The sequence below is a fragment of the Branchiostoma floridae genome, chromosome 2, assembly GCF_000003815.2.
Source record: "Branchiostoma floridae strain S238N-H82 chromosome 2, Bfl_VNyyK, whole genome shotgun sequence".
Classification (NCBI taxonomy): domain Eukaryota; kingdom Metazoa; phylum Chordata; class Leptocardii; order Amphioxiformes; family Branchiostomatidae; genus Branchiostoma; species Branchiostoma floridae.
Genome location: NC_049980.1, coordinates 449,025 through 469,818, shown reverse-complemented (window position 1 = coordinate 469,818; position 20,794 = coordinate 449,025). Strand labels below are relative to the sequence as shown.

Sequence of the window (20,794 nt, the reverse complement as noted above, 5' to 3'; positions counted from 1 at the left end):
ATAGCACTGCTTTCATTGATGATTCCCGCCGATGACGTCCATGGCTCCACCCTCTATTTTCAGACGCCTTCATGACGACTTTGCGGTTCCTTCCCACCTTTTTGAAAGTGTGAGGCGCCTTATTTGGGAAAACATGCCTCGTCACGGACCAAAATATGAAGATGTTCGCCTCACTGGGACTTATCAACCTGCTAATTTTGCACACATAGATCGCACAGCGGCTTGGTCACGTAAGCAGTGATGACAGGAAAATTTGAATGATGGACGCCCGAGGCGTATATAAGGAAAATGCAAGCCGAATAAATTTATCCTTCATACCGGAGAGGTAATTTTCTATACCGGTTGTGACGACAAGAGCTGACGCCACGTGAGGAAATTACAGTTGTAATTTCCGTGTTCGCAGCAGCGAGTTTGTTGAAGTGAGCATCGCGACCAGGTATCTCAGTCCACTGACCAGAAGATAGCGTATTCAGTATCGTACAAGGTGGGTAGCAGCAACAGGCGACCGGTTTTGGAGCGGTCGGTCATTCGTTTTGAGCAAGAACTAGAGGTGACTCGCGCCGCTGTGGACAATATTCTGTACCATCGAATATCTGTACTGTAGTATCTCCGGGATGTGGCTTGTGAACAGTGTACGGAACCTCCACGTGAGGACTTCCCGGGACGGTGTGATCGCGGGCGGCGGGGCTGACGACACCAGGCGCCGCCCGTGCACCAACGTGCTCACCCCGGACACAATTCCCGAGTTCGAGATCCCGACCACGGAGTTGCCGTGTAGGCTGACCGGTGACGATAGTCCTCCTCGCGGGGTGGTGCAGAGCGTCAGTACCCACAGTGCCGCGGAGTTCATAGAGAAAAGTAAAGAAATGTTCTGGACGTCAAGCTTGGAAAGTCTCGCCTTGTCAAGGCAGAACAGTCGTGAGTCGGACGGGGCCGGTAGCCACTCCACCCCGCCGCGCTCCCCAGTGAAGCCCCGGGCACGCCGGCTCGGGGTCTGGAACCGTCCCACCGACTGCGCTGAGGGGTCTCCCGCCAAAACAGACGACACTGATGGCGTGAACTCTGACCCCATTTCCAGGGCAGCCATGACCTTGCAGCACCTGGGGAAAAAGACGACGTCATACGGTTTTACCACCTTGGAGACCTCTCCCACTACTACCAGAAAAGAGTCTCTGTACTTCGGTAGGACAAGGTAAGTTTGTTTTTCTATTTATTTATTTGTTTGTTTGTTTGTTTGCGTTTTGAAAATTCCTGCTGAACAGTTCGAATTCATAGTATTTGTGTATGTTTGTAAGTTGTTGAAAGGAAAGACCTTTTACACAGTGCACTGAATCCAAAACGCATTATTTTCAGGATTTGTTTGCGGGTAAGCCTAGGGTTCACTATTTAGATTCATTATGAAGGTTCGTTCTTAAATCCTCTGCTTATAGATTGCCATTTATACGTACCAAACTTACACCATAGCTGTTATGAGCATGTCTTTGGCCCTTGTCACTTTTTTTTACTCCGAAGTGCTGCAAGAAGATTGTAGTTCACTGTAAAGACCTTTACAAAATTACTGTTTCTCCGAAAATATATATTCGAAAGTCTTAGAAGCTAGTCGAGCGTAGGCAATACTTGGATTTTGTACTTAGATATGAAGGCGTTTGGTGTACACAATTTGGCACTGCGTGACTGCAAATAAAACGTGCTACGGTGATGTATGGCATAATTTGCTGATTTTTACTGTCTACAGTTACAAAAAGATGTCTAGAAATTGATACGGTTCCTTCTAAAGTCCGTCGTAAATTCTAGGTTTGGAGATAATTTTATGTGGCGGTTGTAAGAACGGCTGACTATTACTGATAACAGTACACTGATTTCTCACCGATAATAACGTAACTGCTATTATAGTAAGGTAGAAATAGCAGTTATTGACCGTAATGGTCTCCCATTGGATGTGTCTATCATTTGCAAGCAATCCTTGGAATTTGTATTATATATGGAGTGTTTTTGCGAAATACATTTGCACTCTTTGTGCAAAGTCAATGTCCTAAGATGCGAAATTACTGTTCTTTACATTCACTGAAACGGTGTCTGCAAATGTCACTGTTCGTACTAAAGTCTGTCTTAAAATCTAGGATTGGAAAAATCTATGACGACTCGAGAGAGGGGGGCTCTTGTATTACATTCGTTTACCTCCCGGTAAGAACTATGATAGTAGAGTGGAACTAGCAGGGACCATTAAGCTAAGGGCACAACCCGCCGTATGTGCTGTTTACGTGCCAAAACGTGGGCATTCTTTTAGAATCCGTAAGCGGTAAGTACCGCCTCCGTACGAATCCTTAGGGAATCCGACGGATTTCGGAGCACGCAGACACGCCGTGGAACTTTACGTGCAGGCAAACCTTTGTCTGCCATCGGCCTGCGAATTACTGTAGTGTACACCCTTATCCCTCAATAACCATCAAAGTAAGTTGGAACTAGCAGAGGACATTATATACAGTTACGGTCTCTCATAAGATGAGTCTAAGCAATGCTTGGACTCTATACTTATATATATGCAGGGTTATTTTGTAATAAATTTTACACTTCGCGCTCGCAAAGTTGATGCGCTACGTTGATAAATGACATTTTTTTTCTGCTGTCTACAGCCACTAAAAGGTGTCAACAGATCTTACCGTTACTTCTAAAGTCTGTCATAAAATTTAACGTAGTTTTTTTTATGGTGTTTACCTCAATAACTATGATAATCACAGTAAGATAAAACTAGCAGGGAACGTTTTATACTGTTACTGCCTCCCATAAAAACTAGTGTAAAAATGACTTTGTACCTATATCTGCAGGCTTTTGGTGTGATAAATGTTGCACTTTGCGCTCGCAAAGTTAATGAGCTACGTTGATATGTGACTTTACCATTTTCTACTGTCTACAGTCACTAAAATGCTTGTACAAAATGTTGCAGTTCCTCGTAAAGTTTGGCGTAAAATTTAGGGTGGAAAATTTTTATGGCGGCTCTATGGAGAATTGACCATTACTATATCCTTGTTTACGGTAAGGGGGGACTAGCAGGGAACGTTAGGCTAAGGGCACAACACGCCGTACGTGCAATTTATCCGTACGTTTGTGGGGAGGCCACGTCCGCCACGTATTTCTGAAAACGTTCAGCCTGTACAGAGCAGGCGCGTTGCCCGTACTGGCACGTGCGGGGGGGGGGGTCAATCCACAGCCCGATGGCTCACAAAGTTTTGCCTGCATGTATGTAAAGTTCTACGGCGTGTCTGCGTGCTCCAAAATCCTTCGGATTCCCTACGATTTCGTACGTAGACGGTACTTACCACTTACAGATCCCAAAAGATTCCCCACGTTTTGGCACGTAGACAGCACGCATTTGTATGTACGGCGGGTTTTGCCATTAGCTTTAGGGCTTCTCATAAGATGAATGTCAGCAATACTTGGACTTAAGCTTTGTACTCTGATATGCGTGGGAACAAATTTTGCACAAAGTCGATGTGCTACGACGATCAATGACTTTGCTGCTTTTTTATGACTGCAAATCCATTTGTATGGTCTCTGTTAATACGTCTAGCCCTTCGAAATGGCCACAGGCTAGCTGAGAAGAGCAGGCTATATATATGCGCAATAGATACATAGAATTGGTAGCTTAAGCGCTAAAATAGACTGCATGCCCCTTTAGGGTAGAATAATATTTAACATAGTTTTTTTTATCTAAACTGACAAATTTAAAATGCGACATGCTATCGCCAAAATAAAGATTTTGTAGCACTTGTTTCTAGAACAGCCGAAAGTTTATGAGCGCGTTGATATCATCCATAAGCTTAAAGATTACATTAGTTCTTGATTCGGACCGGAAGCGGAAATAACTTTGTATAGAATATTACATCTGTATGTGCGATGCTACTAATGAGGCACACACGCACTCCCGCGTGGATAATCATTACGTTACATGCAGGAAGAACTGACCCCCAATTTTCATTCACAATTACCGCTTTGGCCCTTTATTTATAGCTGCTGAGTTATACGTTACATACAAGAATAGCTGACCACCAATTTTTATTTACAATTACCGGTTTTGTCCTTTATTCATAGCTGCACAGTTATATATGAAATTGTTGATAATTTCCGGACCTTACGAAAGGCCAAAGGTACACAAGTTTTTGTGATCACCCTATGGACTGTGCTTGCGGCTTGAGCTGATTGTGTGCTCGGAGCATGTGTTATAAATCAACTGGTGGATAAAGGTGCAACTATGTATCAGACTATGGTCAGTTGCGACTTTGTTAAAAATAAAGCAGGCAAACTCAAAAAGCCACGCATGTTACTGGAAAAATATGTCAAATGTCCGAGGCCTAGGTATAAGAGCAGCAGACACAGAATGTATAACGAGGTGGACGACATATACCAAAAACTCAGTACACAGGAGAAAGAGAGAAGGCTGGATATAGTGACGCTAGCAGGGATGAGAGAAGATCTGGGAGAAGAAACAAGTGATTGAAAGTGCCTAAAAATCAGCTCGTGAACTGCACAGCATGGCCCCTTCTCCAATCGGGGCCTAAGCCTTAGGCCTATATTACTGCAATTGTAAAAAAAAAAAAAAAAATGAAAATCAAAGCAAATTATGTGAAAAAGCAGGATGCGATCTCAATTGGATTTTGCAACCATTTGCTTTCTGATTGGAATTTATGCGTTAGCTAAAAATATAGTATGACGAAGGGCATTATACAAGAATATAATGTCCTTGTTATGACTGAAAAGCCCTACCCCAAAACAACAACAACAACATATGGACTACAAAGATTATCTTTTATCTACGAAATGTCGTTTCAAGTGTGTTTGCCTCTGTGTTGGAATAAAAACATAACTAGTTTTTCTCTTCCCTTCCAGTCCTATCGTGGTCACGCCGGAGTCTGGATCAGACGATGGTTGGCGGTTGCCTAGCAACAAGCGGCATAGCAACGCCAGTTCCCGCGCTTCCAACAGCCCCCGGTCGGGCCGGTCGGCGGGAAGCGGCAGTTCCACCGAGTCCTCTCCCGTCAGCTCTCCTAGACCGACACGGCATCGGAAGTGGTCATGTGACTCTGAAACAACATGCAGACGCAGGGGCAGCAAACGGTAAGCTTGTTTGTTGTTTGTCCGTTAGGTTGTTGTTTGTTTATTTGATGGTTGCTTGTTTGGTAGGTTTGTTTGTTTGTTGGTTGGTTGGTTGGTTTGATTGTTTGTTTGTTGGTTTGTTTGTTTGTTTGTTGGTTGATTGGTTGGTTGGTTGGTTGGTTGTTAAGTTGGTAGGTTAGGTGCTAGGTGGATGGTTTGGTTGGTATGTTTTTGGTGGGTTAGTTAGTGGTTTAGTTGATGAGTTGTTGATCGGTTGGTTGGTGAGTTGTTGAACGGTTGGATGATTGGTTGGTGAGTGAATCGTTTGGTTGGTGGGTTGTTTGTGGGTTATTTGGGGGCTTAGTTGATGAGTGGTTTGAATGGTGGGCTGGTTGGTTGGTGAGTGGGCGGTTCGGTTGGTGGGTTGGCTAGTGGGTTCGCTAGTTGATAAGTGGATTGAATGTTGAGTTGGCTGGTTGATTTGCTGGTTGTTTGGTAGTTTCTAGTTTAGTTTGCTGGTTTAGTAATTGTAGGCGACAACTTTAGTGTCCAATATTGTCTAATGAATGTCGCTTTAAATGCCCGAGTGGCTAGGCTAGCCGACCCGAGACCTAGACATAGGCTAGACGTTGCATACTAGGCACTACGTCCCTCACTCCACCCAGTGAACATGAGTACCTGACTTAGTTTTGGGAATCTAAAAGCGGTGGAAGGAGAGGGTTGGGATCCCAATACAATAGATACCAACCCACCGCTCCTATGACCCCCAAACGACTATTGGACTACCTTGAAGTTCACATTTACTTTACCTTTGCCTTTACATTTACCTTTACCTTCACCTTTGTCTTCACTTATGTTTATCAATTTCCGTAAGGCTTTCGATTCTATCGATCTATGTATGTTGTCTTCATCTTTAGGTAATTGCATGTAACTGTTCTTTCTGAAGTACCACCTGTTACCATATCTAATGTACTGTCTACCCCAGTGAAAGAAAACGGACCATCTAATTGTGCTGCATAGAACAAGGTTCAATAAATAAAAAGATAGTTGAGATCAAGATTGCTGGCTTGCTCTCGGGGTGTTATCTCTCTTCGTATTCTATAGCACGCCCGACTTATAGGCTACCCTAAGGTTTGCTTTTGATAATGAGATTTTCTAATATCCAATTGAAGATAATTGGCCAGACGAACAAGCTGTTACTAGATAAAAGTAATGAGTTTTCCATTCCATGTGTGTACCTGATGGCCTTGACAGCTCCAAGGACAGGTATTAACTTTAAAGATGCATTTCACTTCAGTAGTTATTCTTCTGTTGGATATTAATGTACTATACGTATACAAGGAATGCTTTGGTAGGGTCTGCATGAGTTTAGAAAGTGCCATCATTGCAAAACAAACATCGCATAATTCGCCACAAGTGGAATTACACAAAAGGGCGACTGATTATGTATTCATTGATACATAGTCTCTTTGAAATTAACACTTCCTTTTAGAGAGAATTGTCTTTTTAAATTTTGTTGCTATTCTACGAAATCATCCATGCCGTGCTTAACTAGATCCCAAGTTAAGCAACCTCAATTGTGTTAGTGTTTCCCACAAAAAGGTCGACAAGTACATTCCAATGAATGTAATAAATAGTATATTTTGCAATTAAACCCCTTATGTGCATAGAGATTATCTCATTGTATAAACCATAGCCCTGGTACCTTTATGGATTGACAGCCCCTGCTTGGCAATGGCATGATACCTCAATAGGGTTCAACCAAAATGGATCACTGTCGGTCTAACACATCGCTAAAAGATACCCAGAGCTTTATTCACTATTCAAAACTGATGACTATGCATACCGCTTCCAGACCACAGAAATATCATGTAAAAAATGTTAATACTAAGAAATGGGCCGCGCTCATTCTGAAGAGTGTGTGGATAGATAAAGACAAAAATGCTCAGTCTATGGCTTTTGACCTAACCCACCATGTGGGGGTCACTAATAGTTATCGTACATATAACATTTGCATATGCTCAGTTTGCTTATAACATGAACATGTTTTACATGATACGTACCTTACGAATGCAAAAGTCACAGGCCTGTGCCTAGGGCCCATTTTCATCTTCTACAAAAATCTACTTCGGACTCAAGTCCTTAACTTGAAAAATGTAAAAAAAAAATTCATATTTGATGAAGCAGTGCAGGAAATATATATAATTTTAGACTTTCAGATTGGTAAAAAAAGAATTTTGCCCATTTTCTTAGCCTGTGCAGACCCTTAAATTTAAAAGGGCTGTCTTTAAATTGACGCCAGAAAACAAGATGGCGGCGTTGTTTGAACTGAAGATGTCTTCCACCGTGAGGAATTTTTCGGTTCGAACTTTTTGGACACTTTAGATAACATGCTGCTGTGTTGGGTAGTACAGTCATATATAGGTTTCGCAAAGAATATTTTTTTTCCTGCTTAAACCAAACACGCTAACACAGAAGGAGGTGAGTTGAAGGAGGTTCAGGTGATGCCTCAGCTTTTGTTAAGGGTGCATGTGTTTGTAATTGTTATACCCTGAAATGTTCACGGATGAGCTAATGATACCCCGAACTTGCCTTTAATTTTTACATTATCGCCAACTGAGATTACCATTACTGTTTTTCCCTGCAGGTCGCCTAAGTACGTCCGGCGGCAGCGGCAGTCCACTCGGCGACGTTCGTCGCTCACCGTCCCGCAAATGGAATATTTCTCCTCGGGCAGCTCTCCCAGCTCCGCCGAACCAAGTCCGAACATGCAGCGTAAAATCATCCCCCAGCCACGGGAGAGGAGCGTGTCGCTTCAGGTGGTTACTTATTGCAACTTTCCTTTTTTTTACCGAGTTGTTAGAGTGGTCGTCATGCATTCGGTAGGTCTTGAGTTCGAACCCCAGCCGAGTCATACTATAAAAATGACACATGCTGTTTTCTCTACTTAGAACCCAGCATTTATGAGTTTTAGTATGGAAGTGAAGCACTGCATTTCAATGAGGCACTGTTGTGTTATTTTCATCGATTCTTTTTATAATTCATACAATGTGTAATACGTTAAAGTATGACTTAGAAGACAGTAAAATAAACAATACGGAATCAAATTCGTTCTTTAGCTTTTTAAATTAGTTGAGTAATCTTTCGAACCCCACAATGCCGCACCAAGGCCCCAAGTTGAGTGAGGTACCACCTCAACTGCGATGCCAATACGACACATGTTTTACCTCCATACTTGTATGGAAATAGCTAGCTGGTCGTAATTACGTAAGCTAAAGGGTGATAGAAAACATATTGTCTATTTCTTCTTGCAGGTTCCAACGTTCACTTATGTCCGCCGGGACTCCCATGATAAAGAGATAGGACTGCCTCCACACTACCTCGGGGAACTCAAGTTCTCAGTCGAGTTTGTCAAGCGTGGGAGGCAGCTGAAGGTAAAACCTTCGAATGCAGTTTTATCCGTGTTGGTAGAATCCATAGTCGTATGATTTGAGCTTCGTCCCATCACAAAGGAAACACACGGCGAGAATTTTCGGTCGATCCCGTTGATTCTTTTTTAAATGTCTGATTCATTGTGCGGACTTTCCAGAAACGGGAAGTTTGATAACGTTATAAGTGAATCAAAAGTGGGAGAATTTACCACTGGTACGGCACAATGAGGGTGAATGTCAAGTGTAACTTTCTGTTCAAGTGGCACTACATGAATATATTAATTTGTCGTTGGCCAGTTCGTCGTTTCGTAGATACAATCTTTTGTTTACTGTGTCTCATAACAAGCGACAATAGGTTGGTGGGTACAAATGCGCTCTATCAACATTCGATATCCATGTTCACTAAATGGGCCCATCTCCTACAACTCCCTGAACGTGACGTTGGAATCACGTGACTGTTGCAGTGGGTCGTAGGTGCCAGGTAACTTGTGTCACCCCCGTCTCCGTTCTGTTTAGCGAAAGTCCCAAATTCCTTAATTGTTGGTTGGATTAAGTTTTTTTTAATGATGATGATGTTATTTATCATCACAGATGAACGTTCAATCTAAAGGTACATTTTTGTTTGTTGGCAGGTGTCAATCATTAAGGCTGAGAATCTGGGCGGCCACAAGCACGCCAAGAACAACATCAACAGCTACATCCGGCTGTACCTGCTGCCCGGTAAGGTGGGGCGACAGCAGACGCGAACAGTCAAACACACGAGGAACCCCATCTTCAACGAGGAGTTCTACTTCGGTGGACTAGGTCTACAGGTGGGTTTAGTAGTAAGGGCATGGTACTCAGTAGTAAGGACATGTAAATAGACATAGATAGTGGACATACCATTAAGAGCCCAATCTTCAACGAGGAGTTCTACTTCGGTGGACTAGGTCTACAGGCGGGTTTATGAGTATTTAATTTGATCTAAGGATAGTGAACGCTATCGCTAGGAACCCCATCTTCAACGAGGAGTTCTACTTCGGAGGGCTGGGACTACAGGTGGGTTTATGAGTATGTAATTTGATATAACGATAGTGAACGCTATCCTTAGGAACCCCATCTTCAACGAGGAGTTCTACTTCGGAGGGCTGGGACTTCAGGTGGGTTCAGTACTCAGTAGTAAAGACAGATTACTCAGTAGTAAGGACATGTTACCCAGTAGAGTGAACATGTTACTCAGTAGTAAGGACATGTTACTCAGTAGTAAGGACATGTCACTCAGTAGTAAGGACATGTTACTCAGTAGTAAGGACATGTCACTCAGTAGTAAGGACATGTCACTCAGTAGTAAGGACATGTTACTCAGTAGTAAGGACATGTCACTCAGTAGTAAGGACATGTCACTCAGTAGTAAGGACATGTTACTCAGTAGTAAGGACATGTCACTCAGTAGTAAGGACATGTCACTCAGTAGTAAGGACATGTTACTCAGTAGAAAGAACATGTTACTCGGTAGTAAGGACATGTTACTCGGTAGTAAGGACATGTTACTCAGTAGTAAGGACATGTCACTCAGTAGTAAGGACATGTTACTCAGTAGTAAGGACATGTTACTCAGTAGAAAGAACATGTTACTCAGTAGTAAGGACATGTTACTCAGTAGTAAGGACATGTTACTCAGTAGTAAGGACATGTTACTCAGTAGTCAGGACATGTCACTCAGTATTAAGGACATGTTACTCAGAGAGACAGACAGACAGACAGACAGACAGACACACAGACAAAAGGATTAACTCGAAAACAGGTTTCCGGCAATATTGTTATCTTGACTTAGAAGGAATGCTGCTTTCTCGTTCTAATTTACGACATGTCCACTTCAGATTTACTCCACTAAAGTCTATTGATGTATAGTCGTCTGCCTACTCGCCACTTAGCCATTTCGACGTACTTAAGTGCTTTTGTCTGACTCCCACCCCACACAAAAAAGCAACCTCAGCGGCTTCCGTTGGCATGTTTTCAAGTGCATTTTAAACGTTTTTCTTAATCGAAGAACATTCCTTCTGTGGATTTGCCGATAGAGTAAGAGTGAGTGAGAGTAGTGAGAGAAGTAAGAGAAGTGAGAGTGAATTTGCCGGTAGACATTTATTACAACCCATTCTAAATGTTAACGGAGACAGGCACAAAACTGTGCCAGGGAAAGCCTGTTTTAAGTCAAACCCAACAAAATGTGCAGCTTGCAAAATATAATATTTTTGGTTGCCCTCAATATGTATTTTTCCTAGGATAATACCTAACTTGGTATCATTCGGCAAGTTGTCAAAGTGTAATTTTTAATGCAAAATTAAGGAATATACATTGTTTAAAGACTTAAACCGTCACTTACATTGAAAACCACAGAACTTATGATATTATTGTATACTCCCCGTTTCATTGAGCAATAAATGTTCAATGCCCACAAAAAAAATTAACAAAAAGATATCACTGAGCTAAATATAACGGGGTCTGTTTAGATTTGGACCATCTTCTACCTTTTGTCACATGAAACAAACCTGGTGTTTTCAGTGGTGAGAATATACTAAAGTTCTTAGACACAGTTAGGATAGTACTCAAATTCAAAGTTTCGATGGTTGTCAGATAACATTATAAGTGTTAGACTGGCTGGGCCTGCTTCTAGCTGCTACTTATAGCTGACTTTATGATCCAAACTGCCTCCTTTATCCAGCGAGTTATTCTGTTTACCTCCCTATACTCTGGCCCCCTCCCAGATGGATGGTGTTTGAGAGTTAATTGGTTTTTAACTTTCTTCAGATGCTGTTACTACCAATTTCCTTCCAATAGTGACTGTTTTAAAGGTAAGATACATACCTCAAAATTTCCAATGTCTGACAGCACAGCTTGGGCTGGTTGATGCGTGGTTGATGAACCTCTTTAACGATCATTAGATGCTGAACGACATGAAGCTGCGCATGAAAGTGTTCAGCAAGACTCCGCACCTGCGCAGAGACGAGCTGCTGGGTGAGGTGCAGGTGGTGCTGGGTACCCTGGACCTGAGTCACGAGAACCGCCTCTGGAGAAATCTCGAGCCCAAGACAGACTCCGAGGTAAACAATCGTTTTATTAAATTCTCCACTTACACATTTTACTGGTGCTATACGTTAATTTATATATCCGAAATAATTTCATTAAATTACGCCATCGCAGGATACCTAGAAAGACAACATTTTTGAGAAAATGCAGGACGGTTCCCTTCTAGTAATTAGCCTTATGCCAAAATAATTACACACAATACTTTATCATTGGACTCCGCCCCGACCTCTTTGTATTTGGTACATCCGCTAATATTTTCTTTTACTGCTAGTATTTCGTTCATATTTACAGTAAAATCTAATCAAAAGTCACCGGCATTTTTGAGTGCCGGGGATTAGATGGCAGAAGAAGTACGAAGCATAAAAAGCTCCTTTATTTACAAGCAAATTGATATATGTGTGTAGTACAGCAGTGACCAGCTGTCACATTCTTTAAGAATATTCCCACCAACATCACAGTGGAATGAACCCTAACGAGATCTCTACTCGCGTGAATCATTGACAATTGATCAACTCCCTCTCATCTACAAGTGAATTATGGGGCGTTCGAACAGGGCGTGCCTAGCAGAGCTCCCGCAACATTATTTTTCTTCACCTACCATGGCAAAGTCTGTGACATCTAGAACTTTCCAGAACGTTTAACAAAACTTACAAAGAGACTTGCTAGGTATACTACAATATACTTTTACTTTTTTGTTTGTTAATGCCCATCATCCCGGTAAAATTATTGTTTCTTTGCTTTTCGAATAATTGGAAATCATTGAATACGCTTATTTTATCCATACATTTTACTTACCGTGGCCTTACCACATCAAGTGAAGTCACTGCCATCAGAGACGATACTGCAACTGGGAATTCAGTACCAAGGACAGGCTAATACCCCCCGAGTACCCGGGACATTATTTTAAGTCATGAATGCATGTTTCTCACTATTACCACATGTACATGTACAATCCAGGATGCTACACGATAATTGTTCGTATTTTATTTTTGTTCCCGTTGGGGTCAAATTATAAAATTTTATTTTTTAAATACACCGAAAAGTTTTGAGCGCTAATTCCACCCATACAATTTACTTGCCGCGACCTTACCACATCAAGTGAAGCCACTGCCATCAGAGACGATATAGCTATCGGGAATTCAGTACCAAGGACAGGCTCGTACCTCCCGAGTACCCAGGGACATTATTTATCGCCTCCATTATCAGCGGCATACTCGGAGAATACTAGCTACTAGGAATCCAATACCAAGGACAGGCTAGTAACTCCCGAGTACCGGAGGTACTATTTATCGCCTCCATTATCAGCGGCATACTCGGAGAATACTACGCGCTCCCCACGCCGCTGTAGGGGGATAAAGGTCGAAATGGCACAATTTTATCTTCTCTCGGCATCTTCCCTGTAATGAAATCCAGACGCCTGCTAGTTTTGTCTGGAGCTTTGTTTGACTCCTACTGTGTCATACGTGCTTCTAGCTTAAGGTATATTCTCACTGCACTTGCGTCAAGCTTGCGTCACCTCGGGCTTGGTTAGCTGCGTAACTGTTTTGTAATTTTCTTCTTCTTTTTTTTTTACAAATTAGATAATGTGTTATTCGTAAAAGTTTGACTTAGAAGACGACGATATCTTTGAAATCGTTGAGTATCTTTGGAACACCGCAGTGACGCAAGCGTAGCACCAGTGCAGTGAGAGGGCACCTTAAGGCCTAAGAAAAAGTGATTTTAAAATTTGTCACAGACGAAAGATAGTGGATTTTTGTAACGTATGACCGTTTCCAAAACGGTATCTAGTTGCTCGAGTAACTGCTTTTTTATGCTTAACAAAGCACTTTGCCTAGCAACAGGCAAATGTTGTTGAACCTAAAAAAAGAACATTCGAAATTTTGAATATCGGATTATGTCAACGTTTTAAGTAATGTTTTTAGAAATACATTACAGTAATTTTAAGCGGATTCCATCCTACTAATGCTTTCCAAGTCATAATCACCCCGAGGAATTCATCACCAAGGGCAGGCTAAAACCGTCTAAAGTGCATTGGTGTATATTTATCGTCTCTATCGTGTAGTGGCTGTGGAATAGTGATGGATGTCACTCGAAACGTCCGGAAGTGATCTCCAAATCTTATATCCAGTTGTAGAAAATTGAATTATTTTTAGATATCGTTTACCTGAATGTCTAACCTTCATAAACGTAACTCGTCTAGTAAAACTAATGCTTTAATAGTCATAACCACTTCAGGGAATTCAGCACCAAGGGCAGGCTTCAAACGTTTGAAGTGCATAAGTGTATATTTATCGTCCCTACCGTATAGTGGTTGTGGAAAAGTGATTGATGTCACTTGAAGCATCCGGAAGTAATCTCCGAAACTTATATGGAGTTTTAGACATTGAATTAGTTTTAGATATCGTTCACACAGATGTCTATCATCCCAAAGCGTAACTCGTCATGAAGAACAAATTAATGCTTTCAGAGTCATAACCACCCCTGGAAATTCAGCCGCAAGGGGAGGCTTAAAACCATTTGAAGTGTATAGGTGTATATTTATAGTCTCTATCTTCAACTGGCTGTAGAATAGTGATGGATGTCCCTGAAACGTCCAGAGGTAAAATTCGAATATGATCCAGTTTAAGAAATTGAATCATTTTAGATATCGTTTACTTTTATATCTAACCTTCCTGAAAGGCAACCTAAGCAATATTAGAGCATTAAAAGTGGACAAAATCTCGATAAGGCAATCTGTATGACTTGATATCTAATTCAAAATATTTCCACATTTACATCATTGTTTCCTACTTCAAGCGGTTAAAAACGGGCCATAAACAATCCTCACTAGGATTCCCTAAAGATTGTAACCTACAGAAATTAGACTTTATATCGTCCTCGCGCCGCTGTGGCGTCAGATTTGTGCTCCTTAATTGAATGTTTGTATGGAACGGAATAGAGTTCCCAGACATATTCAACTAGATTATCCGATTCCTTCAGTTTTAAACTGCCTAAGCCCAAAACAAACTCAAAAAAGCGAACTTTTCTCTACCGTGCCATCAGTCTATGGAATGTCCTACCGACACACATCAAAAGATCCCTGCCCAACATTTCACGATTTAAAACGACAATCTACCATCATGTATTCTCAAGTTGATAGTTTTTTTTTATGATTGTGAATGTTTTTATCTGTTATGTATATATATATATATATTTACATGTACGTTTGTGGTGTATCTGTTCGAACCCTGGAAGACTAGCCCTACGGGCTGAAGGGTGTCCTAATAAAGGAATAAAGGTATCATCTTATCACTTAGAAAATTGCCCAAAAGAATTCAGTAATACTACTAATAATAGATGTTTGAACTTCTACAACGCTTACTTGGGCTTATATTGCTTACGTTACCTTTAACTTGTCACATAAAACCAACGCTTTTAGAGTCATAACCACTCCGAGGAATTCAGCACTAAGGGCAGGCTCAAACCCTTTGAAGTTCATAGGCGTATCATTATCGTTTCAAACGTGTAGTGACTTTCTTTAAGAAAGCTCTACAATCCTAGAGGCTATCATATAAGTCAGACGGGACAGTTTTATCGTTGCTGATATCTTTCGTCTAATGAAATATTTGCGCCTACAGACTTGGTCTATAGAGCTTTGTCACTCCCTATTGTGTTACTACATACTAAAGGTGCACCCTCACTGCACTTGCGTCAGTGCTTTGTTCTCTTCTCCGATATTTTACAATTTGTAGATTGCTTAATACATAAAAGCGTGACTAAGAAAACGACAAAATACACAAAAATTAAGAAAATTCGTTCTTTATCTCTGAAATTCGTTAAATATCTTTCGAACCCCGTAGTGACGCAATCTTGACGCAATTGCAGTGAGAGTGCACCATAAGTATCATGCGTAGTCTAGGTACTCAAGCATGCGTACAGTACAACTCAGTACGCGTTCTTAAAACGTTCACAATACTATTAATATTCCCAATTAGGTATGAATTGTATGTGCTAACGTATAAAAGAAATCCATACGGACCATGTTCGGACTTGATATACACGATGCACCTTTAACAAAACATTGCCCGACGTAAATGCACTCTCTAGAATTCACCGTGACAGAACGCGGAGTGATTGATGACAGTCATTGCGAAGGTGAAGGGGTTAGGAATGACTGGATGTACTTAAAAGGGATCAGGATCCCGGTAGTAAGTCTGTCATCAGCGCCTCCAACCCTGGAGATTCGGGTTATGGGATTTGCCTCGCCAAAGCCTCGCCGCTTTCTTCTTGACGACTTGGTGATTGAGATAGTTCGTTACCTTTGGGAAGAAGAGATTCACCTCCAACAGGGGTTAACTATGTTTGTGCTATATATCAAGATCCTATTTTGGCATATCGGTAGTTACTTGACTTTTTTGGGCCGTGATACCATCTTTTATTGCTTTAATTCTTGTTAAAATATCATGGTGCGTAGATAGTTAATATTCATGTTAGTTTTTTACCGATCGATCTTATATCTTTTTGATTCCCATCTTTTTTTTTCAAACGTTCAGCATTAAATAATAGTGATAACGTTGGAGAAACTTTTAACGTCATTTTATATTTTCTTACATAGATCATGCAGGGTCTGTCACATGTTATTATTAACTTTCTCTACAAGTCCCTTGTGTATAAGATGGCAGTCTTGTGTGTGGTTACGTACTTATATATCAAAATATTTGGAACTAAATTCGTCCTCAATTAGCTCTGGACAAAATGAAAGAAAACCTTTATCAAATAGGAATTTTGGGGAATCTTCCGGTTTTTATACTAAATTCATGTGACAGCTGGTTCTGACATTTTTTTATTTCTCTACGTATGCAAAGGATCCTTAAGGTTGAATTTTTTTTCTTAAATGTGGGATCTGTAGAGGATGCCGTCCATTGGATCCACTTGCTTTCTAATCAAGATATGTTGCTATGGTTTCATCCGTCTTGTTTTTGTCACCCCTCTTGCATGAAATTTCTAGACTACAGAGGATGTCATCAAGACAATTTATTTGCTGTGGCCCCAGTAATGGATATTCATAGTGTGTTTCACACCGTGGTATCCACTGAGCTACTAAGGATGCCATCTCAGCTGCCAGGGATTACTAACAAATCCCTCGTGAACAAATTAACGTGTTCTAAAAACGTGAACGGGATTGTGAAGACTCATCTTACAATAAATTGCATGCTATTTAAACGTTGTTTTTCTCTCTTGTGGTTCCCCTATACGTTACGCTATGCTGGATGACATCCTTCGGGAACCTAAAACACTGAGCATCCAATCTTACGAAAAACAAACGTGCCAAAAAGGTACTAGGTAATTGCCTTCATAGTACAAAAAATCCAAATGGTCAGAAAGCTTGAACAAATAAACAAAAGTAAACACACGGTATACCGAACGATAGATCATTTATTCTTATTCTTCCCCCCTATCAAATTGATTTTTATATTTTATGAAATCAGTGTCCGTTCTGAAATATTCCTTCATTAATCCGCTGCTTTTTTTCGATGTACAGTACGATCGAAAACAAGTTATTTTCTTTTTCAAAACGGAAGAAATTTGAAAAGTGATGTCATCCATTTTAAGAGTCAACATGGCCTTGATATGTGTAAGCAATGCTTGCGGCTTGCCACATTTATATTGAGAGCCTAACAGCGTGTATTTGTTATACCAGGTACATCTGTGTTCCATCAGGCTATGGATAAGTGTCTCGACTAGTGAGCCAGCTGCTGTCAGGGATGATTTCAAACGTTCCTTGTGTTTGCTTATAAATGTATTTCTGAATGGATTCTAATATTACCTTCGCCAATTAGTTTCGAAACATGTGGTAGAGTGAATGTTTAGGGTTCATAGTTCGCGTCTACTCATTTTGGTTATTTCCTTTACTTGTGCGTCGGTCTTGATGAGAACTTGACATCATTAGACTTTGGGAGCCCAGCGGCTTGTTATGGTACTGCAGCGGGACTAACGGTTTTAGTATTTCGAGTTCGTGATGTGCTGTTGTCTTTATTTATGAGTATTAGGTAGCTCTTAGGGCAGAGGGCAAGTGGTGTAGATTGGGCCCTCAAGCGGCTTTTTGGTGCTGAAAGAGCCGTTTTATCATGAGTTTGAATGAGAATATCTCAAGAAGGGTTTGGCGAATCGCCATAATTTTTTTTGAAGTAAATTTTATGGATGACATTCTCTGCAGATTGCAAAAAAAGTGCAACATGGCGAAAAAAACAAGATGGGTGAATAAAACAAGATGGCTACATGATCAAAAATAGTCACCATTAGGTTGTGATGACTGTTGTAAAAAGAAATAAAGGGACAAAACATGGTATCAGAACCAACAAGGCATTTATTCCTGTATTTAAGACATGTACTGGTGTGGTAAAAGTGACACTAGTGTGGTAGACTGGCATCACCAACAAAGTTGGTGACCACACTCATGGCTTCCATATTGGTGTCACTTTTTCAACTATCCAATAAGTTTCATTTCTGCAGCTACAATCTCGGGTACCTCGCAAGTGTCACTTCTACAAGTACAATTATTGTGCTACAACACATTCATCTGCTCATTTTGGAACTTTATCGTCATGTTGACCATCCCTGCATGAGAATTTTTTTCTGAAATCAGGCGAAAAGTAATGCGCGCGCTGATGCCATACATAAATTTACTTGCTGTGGCCTAAGTAAGACATCTCAAGTGTTGCCTGATATAATTATATTAAATAATAATGAAACATACCAAGATCTAATGTAGATAAATAATGTGGGGATTTATAAACCCGGTCCGTGCCATGATATGACTTTCAAACATGCAAAACGTATTTCAAGATAAGGAATTTGAAACATACACCGTTCGCACCAGACTTCGTTCGTACTTTCGCTTATATGACATTGATGGACAATCTCAATATCAAAGCTAAGCACAGCCAAAGCCCTCGGTAAGATGCTTTGAAAAGTGTCGGCCCCATGTTTGATGAAATGGCAAATGCTAACACACGTTAGACCTTTGTACAAATGCAATGGATGTGTGATGGCTTAAAGCTAATCCCTGTCAGATTTACCCGACGAAAGTGCAATGTGGCACTTTAGTCTTAAGATGCATTGCGAGATAATAACGCCAGGTGGCACTTTTTACGTAGGTAGCAACGTAACATTTTAGCAACTCCTGTTTTTCCTTAGGACGTACGAATTCGACTGAATGGATAACACTTCCTGTGCATCCCAAAACTAATGCAAGCATGCGAAAACGAATGGAGGGTGGGAAAAGTTTCCTTTATTATAAAAAGACGTAAGGAAGAGTAAAGGTTCATTAAATGACTGAACGAATGCATTATGGTATACAATAAGATAGAAACTTTAGTACAATACCACATTGTTCATGGGGTTACAACAATTTTCTTCAATCAATGACTGTTTTGTAAAGTTACAGTACATACCTCTCAAATTTTCGATGTCTACCAGCACATCTTCGTCATGGAGAATGTACTAGTCTCAGTTCTCGCGAGTTCCACATTGTTCATGTCTGTCTTGAAGCAAATAAAAATACGCATAACCCATAAGTATCCGTTATTGATATGTGTGTTTGTTTTTACAGGTCCTTGGGATGTTGAGCTTGTCCATGTGTTATCGAACAAGAGCTGCAGCATGATGGTATCCGTGGTGGTGGGATGGATAGATGGATGGATGGGATGGATGGATGGATGGACGGGTGGATGGATGGATGGATAGATGGATGGATGGATGGATGGATGGATGGATGGATGGATGGATGGACGGACAGAAGAATGGATGAATAGACTGAATAAGGAAGGATGGATCAACGGATGGATAGATGAACGGACGGGCGGATGGATGGATGGATGGACGAACAGAAGAGTTGACAAATTGACTAAAGGAAGGATGATGGATCAACGGATGGATGGATGAACGGACGGGTGGATGGATTGATGGACGAACGGAGGAATGGATGAATAGATTTAAGGAAGGATGGATCAATTGAGGAACGGATGGGTACAGGGATGTATTAGTGGATGGTTGATAGATATTTTGGCAACGATTACATTTCGAAATAGACAAAATGTCACATTATGTGACGATCCCTCCGAGTGCAGCTTAACGCAACCTCCCCCGAGGTTCCATGGGAAGTAATTGGGGTTAGAAAGAGCACACACGGACTGTGTGTGATGTACGCCCGCCAGATGAGACTCCAAGGAGACAGGCTTTCACGAGCTTAGCTGATTTCAACAAACGTTTATATAATCCTAATGTTTTGTAAAGAAAAAAAAAAGACTGTCTTCATAGGCAACGTATTTCATTTCTATTACTGGACCCTTTGAAGCAAAGGCACGCGAATTTTCATTGTAAGATATTTAAAGAAGAAATCGGTGCCGGTTGACAATTTGCTTACTTCATCTGCATATAATTTCAATCTTTTGACGTTATATGTTGTCTTTTTTGTTAAACGTTCTAGCTTGCATTCTAACTATATACCACTGAAAATATTAATGATGCGCTTTGACCAAATCAACTATAGCTAACTAATCTTACTATTTCACCTTTACATATAAGCAAAATGAAGCCAAGCTCATATGCTAGACCACGGTACTTTTAGCAATGTATCTAATTTATGTCTTTTTGTACCATTCACTTAGCTCAGCGAAAACTTATTCGACTAAATTTTTTCATTTATTCTTTTCAGACTCTTATGTAAAGATCGTCATGCACGGACCTGATGGCGCCGAAGACGACACGAGACATACCAAGATCCAGCGCAAGACGTGCGACCCTGTCTTCAAGGAGGCCTTCAGTTTCCAGTTTCCATCCGACGTCTTCGCGGACTGCAGCTTCATCGTGACTGTTTACGATCACGCCCGAATACTTGCCGACGGAGTGATCGGACAGGTTCGGCTCGGGGCGATGGCTACCGAGGAGAGCGAACTGCAGCACGTTCGGAGGGCGGTACGTCATCGGGGAAAGCCAATCAACGTCTGGCACGACCTTATGGAGGCCGAGTGACGTCACGCGCGCACAACCAATCACAAATTTAGTACCTTGACAACCAATAAACGTATGGCACGATCTACAGGAGTGATTCAATGACGTCCAACGCCCGGTCAATCAATGTTTGAGACAACCAACGATTAAAAGAACTTCTGGAGGAGTATTAACATCAAATGCGTAGCCAATCACCACCAGAATGTGTGAATAAT

General features: G+C 41.2%; 1 protein-coding gene across 1 annotated transcript; it reads left to right on the top strand.

Annotated features, from left to right (window-relative positions):
- Positions 1-78: 78 nt before the first annotated feature.
- On the top strand, positions 79-20,600 carry LOC118410517 (C2 calcium-dependent domain-containing protein 4C-like). The gene is made up of 7 exons (XM_035812273.1): positions 79-1,192; positions 4,885-5,112; positions 7,739-7,910; positions 8,406-8,525; positions 9,155-9,334; positions 11,444-11,602; positions 20,298-20,600. Exons 1-7 carry the CDS (start codon positions 615-617, stop codon positions 20,598-20,600), a joined length of 1,740 nt encoding a protein of 579 aa, XP_035668166.1. The 5' UTR covers positions 79-614.
- Positions 20,601-20,794: the final 194 nt, after the last annotated feature.

Bases quoted from the DNA above. Each gene is read 5' to 3' on its own strand.
- LOC118410517 (XM_035812273.1), top strand. From the start codon at position 615: ATGTGGCTTGTGAACAGTGTACGGAACCTCCACGTGAGGACTTCCCGG. The intron at 8,526-9,154 runs GTAAAACCTTCG...GTTTGTTGGCAG, and splicing joins AGCGTGGGAGGCAGCTGAAG to GTGTCAATCATTAAGGCTGA. The intron at 9,335-11,443 runs GTGGGTTTAGTA...AACGATCATTAG, and splicing joins TCGGTGGACTAGGTCTACAG to ATGCTGAACGACATGAAGCT.